Below are 16961 nucleotides of genomic sequence, written 5' to 3'. Positions count from 1 at the left end.
CTCCATCTTGCAGTCTGATGGCCTCCCAGAGTAGACCATTCCCAGGGGAGAATGCTTCAAGGATTTTTTTTTTTTTTTGGTTTTTCAAGGTAGGGTCTCACTCTGGTCCAGGCTGACCTGGAATTAACTCTGTAGTCTCAGGGTGGCCTTGAACTCATGGTGATCCTCCTACCTCTGCCTCCCGAGTGCTGGGATTAAAGGCGTGCACCACCACGCCCGGCTTCAAGGCTCTTATTAGAATGAATGCTTCTAGGGAGAAGGAAATAGCTTCTTCTGTTTCTCCTTTCAGACACCAGAAAGGCCCGCAGCCATGGGCTCCTGAGTCCTGTTTGTAGCAGGGCTGTTTGGAGGGAGGTGCTGAGCAGAGCTGGTCAGCAGAGTCAAGGGCTCAGGGCATCCTCGGAGTGGGAAGATGACTTCAAAAGGACAGTGAGGGGATGTATTGTTGAGACCAGCTTTGAAGAAAACCGGTCAATCCTCCCCCCATCCCTTTCCCTACAGGAAAGATAACGACACCCAGTAATTAAAATCTATTTTATTTATCACTACCAACTTCTCTCTGCACCCTCATATTTACATGTAACTCCTTCCCCCAAATTAGCTTTTACTAATGTTCCTGGCAGTAGGCAGGTAGTTAAAGTCTCATAGTGACTTGGTAGCCAAACCTTTAAAAAGTCAAGGAGAAGGCTAGTGGGGATGGCCCGTGCAACTTTCTTCAAACCTTACTGAGGGAATCCTGCATTCACCTATATCCACCTGGAGTCCTTCGAAATGGCTAGCTTGCGTAGGGTTTTGAGACTCAGCTGAAACACTGGCTTAGTGCCCTTCTCAAAAGCAGTAAGACAGTAGTATGGGAGTGAGGTCTTGGGGATTTGGGTGGTGGGTGCCATGGCTAGGTTGCCCAGTGCTCCAATTACTGTGGCCATGGCTGGGGAGTGGGTAATTCTGGGGAGGGGGTCACTGTGCTGTCAGTCACTGGTGGAGGGAGAAGGAGGTCAGGCAAGTGTGGTAAGCCTTTAGGCATCCCCTCGTCCACTCAAGCTGAACTCATAGCACCCTGGCTGGGACTTCTGCTCTAACCTCCACTGGGGAAGCAGGGTCCGATTAGGCACCAGTTAGTCCTCCAGGCCTGAGCCATTACGGAAGGCTGAGTGTCTTTGTGGCTTTTGCAGCTGAGGCCCAGCCTTGGCCTGTGCTGTCTTCGCCTCAAGGTGTTCCAGCCAGGGAGAGGCTGTGCAGCTGCTCCTCAGTGCCAGCCAGTTCTGCTTCATCACGCCCACTCTCTGAGCCCTCAAAGCAGCCAGAATCACGAGGGATGTCCACCTTGGGTTCCGACACTGTGTGCACCATTGGTTCCTGGCTGCTCTCGGCGCCTTCTTCTGCTTCCTCACTGCCAGCTGCCAGGGATGAGGGAGGAAGACAGAATACGGAGAGAGAGTCTTAGGGATTTAGAAGGTTCAGGAGCCTGGCCTGGGTGCGGGGGAACCCCTGGGACATTTCCTGTAGGCAGTCAGTTACCCTGGATCCCTCTACCACGTTTCCAGTCTCAAAAGCTCAAACTTCCCCTGCGCTGAGGTCAAATCAGAAAACCTGGTCTTAAATTCTGGTTCTGCTACTAAGCTTTTGGGCTTCATGCAAATGCATTACCTTCTCTGGCCTTAGTCTACCCTTCCATTCAAAAGAGTTGAGCCCTGGGCTTGAGAGATGGCTTATCTATTAAGTGCCTGTGAAGCCTAAGGGCCCCGGTTCGAGGCTTGATTCCTCAGGACCCACGTCAGCCAGATGCACAAGGGGGCGCACGCATCTGGAGTTCTTTTGCAGTGGCTGGAGGCCCTGGTGTGCCCATTTTCTCTCTCTCTCTCTATCTGCCTCTTTCTCTCCTGCTCTCAAATAATTAAATAAAAACTAACAAAAGAAATTAAAAAAAATAGTTGAGCCTGATCACCACTATGACCCATTTCCCCTGTCATCTCCTAAGGAAAACTCGTTTCTGGAGGCTCCTATTCAAGTGTACACAGTCCCATTCCACTGTAGGGAGGCTCTGGGCCAGAGAGTGCTCAGGGCATGCCTTTGCTCTCTGCAATCCTGTGGCCATCCCCCACTCCTTAAGCCACTCACTGTCATAGTCCAGCAGGATCTCTGCAGCTGTGAGCAGCTTGGCCCTGTGCTGTGGATCCACGATGTTCAGCTCATTGAGGTGTGTTTCCCGCAGTTCTTTGAAGTCTTCCAGTGTCTGGTAGCCATTGAGCAGCAGGGTGGATGTGTGTTCCTGGAGGCAGAGGCAGGCCACCAATACAGCTGCTTATAAGCCATTCCTGCCTAGAACCTTTCCCTTACACATACCTGTTATCCCCTGGCCCTGACCCCTTTCCCAGGGGAAGGCATGCCTCCCTTGTTTTTAGAGACAAGTCCAAGCTCAAACCTCTAGGCCAATGCGTTCTAGCAGCTCATGAAGAGTCTTGGGCTTGGGCCTCTTGCCCTTGCTCTGTCGGCGGTTGGGACGGACAGGCCCCACAGCCTCCTCAGGCAACACATCCACATAGATGAATTTGAAAGAACCCAGCTTGCCGTTGAGCAGACCCAGCCATGTGCCCACAGGTGGCTTCTCAATGATCTGGATCACATCTCCTTTCTGTGGGGCAGGGAGAGGAAAGAAGAACAGGAGAGGAGACCCTTGGCTTCTGCTGATACTGTCCTACTTTGGCTCAGTTCAGCTTTTATTTTTAATATTTTATTTATTAATGTATTTATTTTGTTTGGTTTTTCGAGGTAGGGTCTCACTCTAGCTCAGGCGAACCTGGAATTCACTACGTAATCTCAGGGTGGCCTCGAACTCATGATGATCCTTCTACCTCTGCCTCCCAAGTGCACCACCATGCCTGGCTTTTTATTTATTTATTTGAGGAAGAGAAAGTGGCAGAGAGACAGAGAGAGAATGGCATGCCAGGGCCTCTAGCCACTGCAAATGAACTCCAGACGCATGTGCCCCCTTGTGCATTTGGCTGCATGGGTCCTGGATAATTGAACCAGGATCCTTTAGCTTTGCAGGCAAGCCATCTCTCCAGCCCTTTTAAAAAAAGTTTTATTTTTATTTTTTGAATTTACTTGAGAGAGAGAGAAAGAGAGGGAGAGAGAGAGAGAGAATGGGTGCACCAGGGCCTTTGGCCACTGCAAACCAATTCCAGACTCATGTGCCCCCTTGTACACATGTGTGACATTGTGTGTTTGCATCACTGTGTATCTGGCTATATGGGACCGGGAGATTCGAACATGAGTTCTTAGGCTTTGTAGGCAAGTACCTTAACTGCTATGCCATCTCTCCAGCCCATCAGTTCAGCTTTCTTAATGGCTGCAACCTGCCAGATTCTGAAGGAGCCCAGATGCCAACGTTACCTGCAGTTTCAGTGAGTCGTGGTCATAGGGGCTAGGAGTGAAGTCAGTGTGGACTCGTGCTCGCCCACAGAAAGGCCCTGTGTACTGGGGAGCAGGGGGTTCTTCCACGAAGCTTCCAGAGCTTGGACTAGGGCTGCAGAGTTCACTGCCTGGAGGAGATTAGAGACAATGTTCATCTTTGTCTTGGGACAGTTGATGTAGGCGATGCCCAACAGGAGCTCTCTAGAGGGCCTTTATAGTAAACACAAGGGCACACACTGGGTATAGAAGCTACATTCTGGCAAGGCTTACACTTCCTATGTGATTTGGACCCATGTCCTTGGCCACACAGAAAAAGCACAGGTTTAACTCTGAGGCCTTACATAGTGAAAAGAGTTGATAGCCAGAGGAGAAATGGTTTACAGACCAAAGAATGTGCAAATTCAAAGGACCCCTGGGCCCCAGCAGAGCCTAGACCCCACTGAACAGATGAGGTGATTAGAGGCCAGGTGGGCCAAGTGACCTGCCCAAGGTCTCTTGGTACCTGGCAACACTGGACTCTCCAGGTCTCCTCACTCTTTTGCCTATACTCCTTCCACCCAAGAAGACACACTTGCATTAATGTTTTACTTCATTATTTAATAAGACTCAAGGTGTAGTTACAAGGTCCAATGGAAACTGAGGCATGCTCTTTCTCCCTGCCAATGGGCACTTTAATTTGCTTTTGGGGGGTGGGGCCCAGGGGTGTGTCTGTGGAGCCCGAGGATATTGGCAAACTTAGGATGAGCCTGAGAGCAGGATACATGGTGCTTGTTCTCCAGCTAAGGTTCCTCTTGTTTAGCCCCTAAACTTCTAGAAGATTCCAACTGTGCCATATACTCAGAAGACTAAGGTCTATGATCCAAAAGCCGGACTATTCTGAAATGGAGAACCCATTGCCACATAGACTGGAAGACCAGAGGCCCAAGGGGCTGTAGCCTATACCTTTCCTGGGAAGGGCTAGGACCGGCTAGTCTAAGATGGAACAAGGAGCTGCTTCTGCTAAGCAGGCCTCTTTAGGGTCTGGGATACCAAGCAGAAGCTCCTTCAGGATAGATGTCAAGTTCAAGACTGGGTTGCGTAGCAAGTCCCTTCAATCCCCCAAGCCTCAGTTTCTACACCAGTGAAGTAGGGATAACAACAGTGGTCCTACCAGGTTGATTTGAAGAGGGTTGGGGAAGTTCCATCAGGCTGACCAAATACTCATTTCTCTTACAACCCCTTCCCAGCTAGCTTCCTGGCTTTCCTGCAGATTCCAGAGTTGTCCTCCCACCTCTCCTCCTCACCTGTTGATGTCTGGCGGCTGAAAGCTGGGAGTTCATGCTCCTCCTGCTCAGAAAAGGCCAGAGCCATATGGTCAGGACCAGGGCTGTCCAGGCTGCAGTCTGGAGATGACGGGGAAGCCGAGCCTTCCTCCAGTGTGTCTCCCTGTGGGGAGGGTGGCGGAAGCCTGAGTAGCCTTGCTGGGGTGCACACGGGACCATTCCCAATGCACAGGAACTGATCTTGGGCTTGGCTTAACCCCCAGCTTTTTTAAAAAAATTATTTTTTGTTTATTTTTACTTATTTGAGAGTGACAGAGAGAGAAAGAGGCAGATAGAGAGAGAGAGAATGGGTGCACCAGGGCCTCCAGCCACTGCAAACCAAACTCCAGACACATGCGCCCCCTTGTGCATCTGGCTAATGTGGGTCCTGGAGAATTGAGTCTCGAACCGGGATCCTCAGGCTTCACAGGCAAGCGCTTAACTGCTAAGCCATCTCTCCAGCCCAACCCCCAGCTTTTTCACTGAGTCTCTGAACCCTGATTTCCTCTTTTGTAAAAAAAAAAAAAAAAAAAAAAAAAAAGGAAATGCCAGTTCTGATCCTGCCTATGTCACAGAACAAGGCTCAAGAGGGTATTGAGTGAATGTACTTTGTCACCTGCCAGTGTTGATGTACATGCAGAAAAGGCCATAGTGGCTAAGCTTGGGCTCAGGGCTGTGGCCATTGCCCAATCAAGCAGACAATGGTGTTGGAGAGCAAGTCACTTTAGATTATACTCCTAGTGCCAGGCCCGCTGCCATTTCCTTTAATCCTCATGGTGACACTTAAGTTGCTGAATAACTTTGTCAAGTTCACTGCATTTCAGTGTGGCACTGTTCAACAGCTGGCCTCCAGGGATAAAGGACCAATTATTTGCCAATTCCTGTGTTGTAAATACTCCCCACTATGGCTAAAACTGAGGTACCATTGTATGCCACTATATGAGCTATCAGAAGAGATAGCTAGGTTATTTCCACTATATAGATTCTATAGATGCAAATATCAACATAGATAAGGGTAAAAGCACTGGGATTAGGAGGAGGTGATTGATTATGAAGACGAATGGTAAGGACCTTTTTATGTAAGTCTGTATTTTCTCCAATAGCGATGCATTTCATTTTAAGGTGCTTTTTGATGCTAGAGATTAAATCCAGGGCCATGTACATGCTAGCCATCTCCACTTTCTCTGGAGTCTTTGACTTAGATGGTTCAATTTACAATCTATGTGGTTTTCTGTTGGTTGCGGAAATGATACCATTCACAGGAAACCACACTTTGAAGTATGAATTTGGACCTTTTCCCAGGCTGGCACTACACGGTGTGATCCTCTCGGGTGATGCTGGGCTGTAGCAGCAAGCCAAGGTTCTCCATCAGCCAGAGTGGTGATGGGAAACTAAGTGCTAGGTTGCTAAGCTCTGATGCTGAGTAGGTTAGGGGTAGTCAATGGGTTTCTGTCTTATGATATTTTCTGTTTGTGATAGGTTTATCAGGATGTAACCCTGTGGGAAACTGAGGAACGTCTGTATTTTTCTATATATTCTCCTTGAATTTGTCTTCCCAATCCCAAGGGACAATTCCAAGGCAGATGACATTTGGCTCTGATGACATCAGCTCCTTAGTCTTTTGTTGTTGTTGCTTTTCCAGGTAGGGTCTCACTCTAGCCCAGGTTGACCTGGAATTCACTATAGAGTCTCAGGATGGCCTTGAACTCACGGTGATCCTCCTACCTCTGCCTCCCAAGTGCTGGGATTAAAGGCGTGCGCCACCATGCCCAGCCACATCAGCTCCTTTGTGACTGCTCCCTGCTCACCCGCCTTTGCAGAAAACTGTTGCCCATACTTTCTCCCCTCGCTAAGCCAACCTTTTCTGGATCAGCCTCCTGCCCTCTCAGGACTTCTTGGCTTGTGCTGCTGTCCATAGTTGGTAGTGCCTGTCTCTGCCATGTGACCTTCCTGCTTGTCTTAAACAAGGCCTTCACACCTCAGTGGTGATTATCTAGGCTCAACTGCCCCCCCCCCCCCAGAATAGCCTTCTTTTTTTTAAATTATTTATTTATTTATTTGAGAGCGACAGACACAGAGAGAAAGACAGATAGAGGGAGAGAGAGAGAATGGGCGCTCCAGGGCTTCCAGCCTCTGCAAATGAACTCCAGACGCGTGCGCCCCCTTGTGCATCTGGCTAACGTGGGACCTAGGGAACTGAGCCTCGAACCAGGGTCCTTAGGCTTCACAGGCAAGCGCTTAACTGCTAAGCCATCTCTCTAGCCCCAGAATAGCCTTCTTGCCCAGCCCCTGGTTGCCACCCCGCTCCTGGATCCCAGGACTCACCATCTCCTCTGATAAGGCCTTCACCATCATCTTGCCCATCTTTCTGTTCATGGTCCGGGAAATCACTGCCCTCCACTTCTTTCCCAGCTTTTTGCCACTCTTGCCAGCATCTTCTGGGGTAGGGACACCTGGGTCATCTTCAGGAATCTGTGGAAACATAAAGGCAGGGCAGAGATCCTGGTGACGCTGCTTGGGTTCAGATCTTGAAGTACTAAGATGCCTTTGGGTCCCTGCAGAGAGGGTGGGGAGGTAGAGTTGAGAGGCCTCCATCCCCCTTTCCATCAGCTCCAACCCTGTCCTCAGCCTTGTTAATTTGTGATTAATTTGCTACTCATTTGTAATTGAAATAATGCAAGTGGAATGCTTGGGGCCAGAAGTTTGGTCCCGGTGGTGGAGGTGGGGAGAATGAGTCTTTTGTGTTAAAGGAAGCTTTGTCCCAACAATCCTAGTATCTCCTCTTTCCCCTCCATCCTGTTACCCCTACTTCATCACCCAGAGCCAGCAGCCAAACACCCCAAGGAGTCACTGAAACTCACATTATCATCCAAGTTAAATTCTTTCTCGCTCACCACAGGGGAGCTGGGCTTGGATTTGGCAAAATCCTTGAAGCTGCTGGAGCGCTGAAGGGAGAGCTGGAAGGAACAGACATGTTGCAATCAGGACTAAAATGGCTGCCCGAAGGTGGATCAGCTTTCTGCTCTTGTCACGCACATCCGCCCACATTAGGGCTGGGCAGAGGCACATGTGCCCCGAGGTGAAGTACCAAAGTGTCCTGGGAGCTATGTGGCTCCATCTGTTTTTCACCCTATCCCTGGCCACAGACAAGCTCCTGACCTCAAGAGCCTCAGACCCCAGTGAGACCTCCAGAGTAAGCCCAAATTTCTACCAGTCTATGAAGTTTGATTCCAATACCCTGATGTAAAAGACTCAATGAGTCAGGATCAATGTATACCGTAGAACACATGAGAACTTCACCGTAAGTCAACAGAGAGCAAACTCTGTGGCTCTGGACTCCATGGCCTGGGTGTGTAGTGAGCCTGGTCCACAGTGACAGCAGCAGGGCATACATATCCAGGCCTGCAGCTGGGTGTATTTGGGTTCTAGGAATAGCAAGGTTGACCAGAAGCCTGACATTATACATTCTGGAAAGCCACACTTAGAAACCCACTAATGGAATGTGCCATGGATTTGGAACATAAATGACTGGGGTTAGCTGGGCATGGTGGCAACACAGCTTTCAGCCCAGCACTTGGAAGGCAGAGGTAGGAGGATTGCTGTTAATTCAAGGCCAGTCTGAGACTATATTGTAAATTCCAGGTCAGCCTGAGCTACAGCAAGACCCTACCTTGAAAAAACACAAACAAACAAACAAACAACAAAAAAGACAGATTAATTTAGTTAAAGAAGGCCACCATTTTCTCTTTATTCACCTCAACATTTAACCTTTGCCACTAATGTGAGCAAAGGGCACCTGGTTTGGACCTTCAGACATGACCTATTTTTTGTGTGTTGATGAGACTGCCTTCAGGAAGTGATCTTTCACTGTGTACAAATGCACATGCCAAGAGATCAGCCCCAAACCAGGGCAATGCAGGTAAGGGGGGCAGGCCATAGACACAAGAAGTTGAGGCTGAGCCTATATGGTGGTAAACAGTCAAGACCAGAAGATACACACAGGAACCAGGGTTCACAGATGGCCAGACAGATAGAGCAGGATAGACAGCAGACACCCAAGATAAGGGCTTGAGGAACTGAAGCCCTAAACCCACACAAGGCTAAAGGTTTCACATCCTCCTTCCTAGTAAGTGGAGGTGTGGCCAATAGCAAACTCCCAGGGCATGGGAAATATACCTGACCCCAATACACACACAAAATTGGTCCTAATTCCTAAGGAATGCAATTTAGCCATCCAATATTCTTTTTGAGGTCGAGTCTCACTCTAGCCCAGGCTGACCTAGAGTTCACTATGTAGTCTCAGGGTAGCCTTGAACTCAGAGTGATCCTCCTACCTCTGCCTCCCTAGTGTTGGGATCAAAGGCGTGCACCACCACGCCAGGCTCCATCCATTGTTCTTCCTGGGGCTTGACCAAAACTTTGTCAGCAACTGAGGGTCAGGGTCACACATTCCTAGAGGTAATTGTTCAGAAACTAGGACAGCAGTTGAGCAAAGCAGACACTAGCTCCATCAAGGCCTCCTGTATAGTGCGGGGGGGGGGGCGGTGCTTAAAGCATCAGTCAGCAAGATTTCTCTGTGCTACCCCGGGGTGGGGGGACCTGGAAAAGGGGATTGTGAGTGACTGTAGAGAGAGGATTGTCTGACCATGGAATGACTTATGATTCCCATACATCTCCTTTAGTCTTGGTTCCTTCTCCTATTAGTCTTTCCTCCTTTTCCCCCTTTCCCATTTCTCCTCCCCCTTCCATTTATTTTCTCCTCTTGTATGGTAGGACGCAGCTGCCTGGATAACTTCCCCCTCTTATTACAAGGAAAAGAGGGAACAGAGAGAAGGTGGGCACTAGGCTGGCTCGGACCCAATGAGGGCAGGCTGGGCTGCTATTTATAGGCCAGTGGGGCCTATTGTGGCCTTCCCTCCACCAACCCTTAGACTGATCTGCAAGATCATGAGGCTGAAAGTCGCCCCTGAAGCCCCAGGGACCGGTGAGGTTGGAAAGCAGGCAAAGAGGGCAGACGTGAGGCCGGAAGTAGGCTTTGTTGGGGAAGAGTAAACTCATGGCTTGGCTGTTCTCTAATCGCAGCTCTTTCCCCAAGCCTTTTCCTGTCATTAATCTGCAGTCTGGGGGGCTGGAAGGAGGGGCTGTGGACTGCCAGGCCCTTGTGAGGGCCTTCTACCCCATCTTGAGGTCAAAGTACGAGGAGGCAATCCAAAAGGGTAGTGGTGCTGGGTTTTGGGCCCAGATGTCCATTCCTCAAAGAACATTTCCTTTTGGTGACCAAGAGCAAGAGTCATCTATGGTAGCCTTTTGCTAGGCCAGCCTCCATCCTTAGGGTTAGCCTCAAACATCTTGACTATTTTTTGGTGACCCTAAGGTGATCCCAACCCAGAGATGAGTTGTATTCTTTGAGCCCATTTCAGTTTTTGTTTTTGTTTTTTTTCTATCCTCCTCTGGGGCAAGGACTTGCTGAGATTCATGTATAAGGTGAGGAAGTACCATATATCATGGGCCTATTTTTCAAATTTAAGGGAAGCATGTAGACCTCTTAGAAGTTACTACACTTCAGGGCTGGAGAGATTTCTCAGTGGTTAAGGTGCTTACCTGCAAAACCTAATGACCTCAGTTTGATTCCCCAGTATCCATGTAAAGCCAGATGCACAAAGTGGCACATGCATCTGGAGTTCATTTGCAGCAGCTGGAGACCCTGACATGCCCATTCTGTCTGTCTTCTCTTTATCTCTCTCTCTGCTTGCAAATAAATAAAGGAAGCTATAGTTCAAGCACTGTTAGGCACTGTTGCATTTAATTCTGGTATTGTGACATTAGGTGACTCATTTAACTTTTCTACACCTCAGTTTCTCCTCCTCCTCCTTCTTCTTTTTGAGGTAGGGTCTCACTTTATCTCAGGCTGACCTGGAATTCACTATGTAGTCTCAAGGTGGCCTCAAACTCATGGTGATCCTCCTACCTCTGCCTTCCGAGTGCTGGGATTAAAGGCGTGTGCCACCATGCCTGGCTCCCAACAATATGAATAAATCTTGCCAATACGTGGTTGAGCAAAAGTATATGTGGCCATGGTTCCACTTACCCAAAGTTCAAAATGCAATATAACTCATCACAGCTGCTGGAAGTCTGGAAGGTAGGTATTTTGGGGAAGAGAGGATGTGGTGACTGGCCGGGGCATGAGAGAAGCTTCTGGACTTTCGGCAGTTTTCATTAACCTTTTTTGCATGTGTATGTATGTGTGGTGTGTGCATATATCTGTGTATGCATGTTTGTATATGAATGCATGTGCATAAGTGGGCACAGGTGTGCTTGTGTGTAGAGGCCAGAGGTGATGTCAAGTGTCTTCCTCAGTTGCTTTCCTCCTCCTCCTCCTCCTTCTTTTCTGAGGTAGGGTCTCGCTCTAGCCCAGGCTGACCTGGAATTCACTATGTAGTCTCAGGGTGGCCTCGAACTCACAGAAATCCTCCTACCTTGGCCTTCTGAGTTCTGGGATTAAAGGCATGTGTCACCACACCCGGCTCCACCTTATTTTTTGAGACATAGAGCTCATGGATTTGATTAAACTAGCTAGCTAGATAGCTACAAGGACCCTTCTGTCTTTGCTTCCACAGTGCTAGGATTGCAGACACACGCTGCCATGCCCAGCTTTTACATGGGTGCTAGGGATCTGAATTCAGGTCTTCATGCTTCCATGGCAAAGGGTTTACTCACTGAGCCATCTCATCAGCCCAGTCGTTTGTTTCTTGATCTGAGAGCTACCTACACAGGGATGTCCACTTTATGGAAATGTACTGAGTGGTGCACTTATGACTTATGTACTTTTCCATATGGATATCCCATTCGAATGAAAATAAAAAGCCCCAGTGTCAAAGGTAGCATCCCTACTGAAATCCATCCCCAAGAGCCTCCTACCGTCCCAGATGGCACCCCCTTCCTAGGTATCCCATGAACTGCCCACCGAGCTCCTTCAGAGCCCTAGCCTCTTTCTGTGTATATGGTTTTGCGGGGGGAGAAGCCAGCAATGAACATTAAACACTATCTGTACGCCTAAGACCCTACCACGAGCTTCATAAGTACCAGCTGCTCTCAGCACCACCAGTTTCATATCACATTCCCACTTCTCAGGGAAGGAAATGCAGAGAAGTTAAGTGTTCAAGGCAGAGTCCCACACCAGGTAGTGGGGAGACAAGAGCAGGCACTCAAATCCAGATCTGGGGTGCTGGAAGGCTGTGAGTGACACTATGCTCACGCAGTCACCTTCCACTCGAAGAAAGAAATAGACTGAGGGCAGTGTTGACTGCAGGTGCTGTTTGAATGGAGCCACTAAGAGAGCAGGTGGCCAATGGTGGGAGAAAGAGTTCAGAAAGCCTTCAGGGAGGAGGTACATTTAAGCTGGGTCATGCAGGAGACAGGATTCCTCCAGATGGAACTGGGAAGAATTTGAATGAAAGCGGGAGCTAGGAACGTTTATTCCAAGTGCGGTACTGGAATAGTGAACATGGTGGGAGATGGAAGAGAAATGACCATGGGAGTCCCTTGCTAGAGTTATGCCAAGGAACTAGGCCATTATCCTGTGAGCAATGAGGAGTCAAAGAGGTGATTTTCTTTTATCCAAAGTGCTTAGGATGCAAAGTGATTCATATTTTAGATTTAAAAAAAAAAACCTCGTAGTTGCATTATGGGGATGGGCCTCAAGTCTAAACATGAATTTTATATTTGTTTCATACATTCCTTATGTACATATGTTGAAGATAACTTTTACTATTTTTATTTACTTATTTATTTGAGGGAGGGAGAGAGAGAAAGAGAGAGAGAATGAGTACACCAAGGCCTCTAGACACTGCAAACAAACTCCAGACACATGCACCACCTTGTGTATCTGGCTTTACTTGGGTACTAGGGAATCAAATCAGGGTCCTTAGGTTTTGCAGGCAAGTATCTTAACCACTGAGTCCAATAATTTTTTTTTTTTTTGAGGTAGGGGATTGCTCTGGCCCAGGCTGACCTGGAATTCACTCTGTAGTCTCAGGCTGGCCTCAAGTGTACAGCAATCTTTCTACCTCAGCATTCTGAGTGCTGCGATTAAAGGTGTGTACCACCATGCTCGGCAGTTTTAAGATAATTTTATATAACAGGTTATTATGCGTCAGTGCTTTAACTGTGTCCTATCACATGAGGTCATATGTGGGATTTTCCACTTGTGGCATCATGGTTGCTTGCAGATACCTTTTGATTTTGCAGTATTTCAGATTTCCACATTAGGGATGTTTAACGTGTGCTGATAATACAAAGCACATGGTGTGAGTGCACCACAGCCAAGGAACCAGAGGGGAAGCAATGTTCTGGCACTGAGAAAGACAGCGGAAGAAAAGAGAGCAGAAGGAGAGGAAAACTGAACGCCTGAACCCAAGTCTAGATTCCTGACCATTTCCATTTCTCCTGGTGCGAGGCTTGGGGGAATGGGAAGTCATGATGCAGTGGAGAGAGGCCATCTTTGAGGCCAGGCAAGTCCAGGACAAACCCTGACTCTGGACTTGGACCGAAATAAGATCAAAGAGAATGAAGGGAGGGAGAGAGAAAGGGAGAGGGAGAGGGAGAGGGAGAGGGAGAGGGAGAGGGAGAGGGAGAGGGAGAGGGAGAGGGAGAGGGAGAGGGAGAGGGAGAGGGAGAGGGAGAGGGAGAGGGAGAGGGAGAGAGAGAGAGAGAGAGAGAGAGAGAGAGAGAGGCGCCCTGGAGGAGGTGCACATCTCCAAAGGGCAGTTAGGAGATTATGTCCCCTGACTCCAAAGATCCCCAGCCCTTCATGCTCCACAGCAGGGGCTCCTTCCTGACTCTAGCTGCTTGGAAGATAGCCTGCCCCCTCCTCTGCTCAGCTCCAAGGTAATTCAGTCCATAGCTGTGTGTGTTTGCCTGACAGAGCTCTCCTATTGATGACCTGAGTCTTTTGTGCTCCAAAAACTCATCTAAGTGCTTGTGAGATCGGCAAAGGGACAAGAGGATGTAGAAAGAAGGAGGAGGTAATATTCTAAAGTTCCAAGCATCCTGGCTTGGATCCTGGCTCTGTGACTCCCCATTGGTGAGGGACTTAGCAAATTTCCCAGGTCTGTCTTGGGTGTCAAATAGGGATAGTGACAGTATCTATCCCTGCTCTGCAAAGTTATAGTAAGAAGTCAGTGAGTTAGGAGGCCACTAAAGCCCGCCTTGGCGCTGGTGGTTCTTCATGGTGTCGGGTTGGTTCCTCCAGCTTAGCGCTGGGACCATGACTACTGCTTTGCAGCGTGCTCCCCATGTCAGCCCACACTTTGGCACCTTCCTGTGGGCATGAGCATACATGCAACAGGCAGAGTGCTCTCATGGCTACCGTTCAGGCCACCCATACCACTTGAGGTGGGAAGGTCAAAATTTACCCTCCTTTTCAGAGAAGAGGAGACTGAAGCAAAGAGAAAGTGTCCAGGACCCTACATGATTCCAACTCCACTTTCTTGCCCCCTGCATGACTCATTCTCTATATGGCAGAGCGAGGGTGAGGAGCAGGGCAGGACAGAGGTGCCCTTTGCCTTTGTGCCTTCCCCTCTAGTACATCACTCAGTCCCCAAGGGAAGGGACTTGCCCACAGTCATACTGGGAGCTGGGACTTGCTTTCAGGCCTCGGGAAGATGCTGTCCCTCCTTCGGGAAGCTTGGTTTTGTTAAGGGCATTTTCATAGTATGGGGCTTGGGGTGTGTGGAGGCAAGCTCATCTTGGATCTTGGAGGCTGGCAGAAATTCTGGCAGGAGTAAGATGGAGTTTACCTGGGCTACTGTTCTCTAAAGACTGTGGACCACAAATTGCCCCATGGGCCTTTCTTTTCCCAGAAGAGGCATGGAAGAAAATTCAGAGGCCTATTTGCCAAACACAGAATCTAGCTATGTTTTTTTTTTCCCCCTTTTGGTTTTTCAAGGTAGCATCTTGCTCTAACCCAGTCTGACCTGGAATTCACTATGGAGTTTCAGGGTGGCCTTGAACTCACGGCGATCCTCCTATTTCTGCCTTCTGAGAGCTGGGATTAAAGGCGTGGGCCACCAGGCCTGGCTAGAATCTAGGTATTTGAAGCCAAGAGAGAAGGAGGGGACTTCTAGTTCTGCATGTCTTGAGGCACCTCTGCCTGAAGTGGTACAGGGTCTAGTGGCAAAGTGTCAGCTCTTTCTCAGACTCTTGCCTCCAGTTTGGCTCCCTTGCGGTTTGGGGCCTACCAGGGTCTATAGAACAGTCTCTGTTTCCCACCTTCACGAACCAGAGAACAAGGGGAAGTGGCCTGGCTCTGAAGAGTGGCAGCCAATGGGCAGGTTTGCTGGGTCTAGTTTGGATGGGGGTGACAGGTCCCGTGTGAAGATTCACAAGTCTCCCCTCCCCCACCCACTATCACTGCAACCTTAGAGAAGCAGTAGGGGTGGGAAGGATCGAGCTGAAAGTGGGGGTCAGCCAAGACTTGAGAGATGGGGCAGGATGCACACTCCAGTGCCCTGAGGCTGGCTCTCAGCTGTCTCAGCCTCTGCCTGGGAACTGTTCTCGTGACAAGGGGTAGGGGCTCCCCTATAATGCCCTTGAACTGAGCTCCAGGGAAAACTAGTAAGGCACAGTGACTTGACTCTGTGTGGCCTGGGCTCTCGGATCTTGTCAGGCCTGCTTTAGAATGGTCCTGTGGATCTGGTGGATGTGCATGCAAGGCTGACTGGCTGATTGCCTGGGAGAATACTACAGTCAAACCAACTCTGAAAATCCCACTAGAGAAACCGAGATTTGGCGGAGCCTTGAAGAATCTTCCAGTTTAGTGGCTGCCCCAGGAAGATGAGCATCTCCATGACAGTCACCTTCCTTCCTGGCCTTTGAGCCTCTGCCCCCACCACACACACACTAAAACTTTCCTCCTTAGCTCTCACTCCCTCTCACCATGTCAGCAGATTCATTTTTCATTTCTCACAAACAAACTGCTCCTACCCTGAAAGAACCTGTATAAACCCTCCCCCCCCAGCATCCCACTGCACTTTGGTGGGTCCTTTTCCTGAGACTGGAAATCACCTTGGGCTCCATCTCTAGTGGCCTTAAGGAGCTACAGTAGGACTGAGCCCAGTGGGCGGTGACAGGGTCCTGGCCGAAGGGTGGGAGGCTTGGAACCACCTTGACTGGGTGGTCCAGTGAGACTTTGAGATAGTTACTGAGAGGGAAAGCTTGGGCAGAAGTGGCGCAGGACCCGTGAAGGGGAGGTAGAATTAAGTGCGGTCTCTCAGTTCAACTTGAGCATTGGATTTTGTAATTCTCAGACTATAGGTTTAGTAGCCTAGCCCCCCACCCTCCAATTTTAGTTCTTTTTGTTTCTTTCATTTTGCTTTGTTTTCCGAGGTAGGGTCTCGCTCTAGCCGAGGCTGACCTGGGATTCACTATGTAGTGTCAGGGTGGCCTCGAACTCATAGCCATCCTCCTACCTCTGCCTCCCGATTGCTGGAATCTAAAAGGCGTGTGCCACCACGTCAGGTCCAATTGTAGCTCTTTAATCTCACTGTAGTAAGGTTGAATTTTGTAACTCTAGCCTTCGAAGGGTCCAACTCATAGTTCTGTTACTCCGGAGTTATAAAATTGTCTTTACTTCTACCACTCTAGCAACCATTGAGCCCTGTGCCGTCTGCTCTGTGAGAATGGCCCTTACCTATAGGTTCAACACATGGCCTTGGCTCTTCCCACTTCTAAGCATCTGGTAGGGTGGATGGGGAGTGCAGAGGAGAAGACGTGAACTCCCACAGATGCTCCTCACCTTTTTCTTCTGAGTGGGCTCCTTCTCGCTGGCATTGGAAGGCTTGCGACGCAACATCGTCCTCCACTCAGGTGAGCCTCCTGCTCTGCTCTCCTAGGGGTCAAGACGGCCTCTTGCTCAACCTTGCCTGTACAGGCCCTGGGGGCACCGCATGGACGGAACCTCCGGCTGCCCCTGGAACTGCTGCAGTGGCAGCTTGGGGGTGCGGGCCATGGACACCCGGCAGCAGCAGCAGCAGCATACAGGAAACCCTGCCACGTGACCTGCTCTTACAGCAATCGCAGCCCCTGCTGGCCCCTAGGGAGGAAGGAAGTCCCAGCTTCGGTCTCCAGAGATTCTGATGCAGACAGCTCTTGAGTTGAACAATCGGAGAAAAGCCCCGTCCCTGTTGTCTCATGTCCTTTGTCGCCAATCCTTTTCTCTATCATCCCAAAGGTGGCAATCACGTCGTC

The 16961-nt window shown here is 49.5% G+C and overlaps 1 protein-coding gene across 1 annotated transcript; it reads right to left on the bottom strand.

Moving 5' to 3' along the window:
* Positions 1 to 543: 543 nt before the first annotated feature.
* Positions 544 to 16688, bottom strand: Sash3 (SAM and SH3 domain containing 3). Its single transcript, XM_004653954.2, has 8 exons — positions 16510 to 16688; positions 7577 to 7672; positions 7041 to 7187; positions 4698 to 4839; positions 3394 to 3542; positions 2423 to 2632; positions 2119 to 2269; positions 544 to 1397 (listed from the first exon to the last, which is right to left on the bottom strand). Exons 1-8 carry the CDS (start codon positions 16564 to 16566, stop codon positions 1207 to 1209), a joined length of 1143 nt encoding a protein of 380 aa, XP_004654011.2. The 5' UTR covers positions 16567 to 16688; the 3' UTR covers positions 544 to 1206.
* Between the last annotated feature and the right edge of the window lie 273 nt (positions 16689 to 16961).

The sequence above is a fragment of the Jaculus jaculus genome, chromosome X, assembly GCF_020740685.1.
Source record: "Jaculus jaculus isolate mJacJac1 chromosome X, mJacJac1.mat.Y.cur, whole genome shotgun sequence".
In the NCBI taxonomy this organism is placed as follows: Eukaryota; Metazoa; Chordata; class Mammalia; order Rodentia; family Dipodidae; genus Jaculus; species Jaculus jaculus.
The sequence above is the reverse complement of the archived record's forward strand: the minus strand, read 5'-3'. Positions and strand labels throughout refer to the sequence as shown.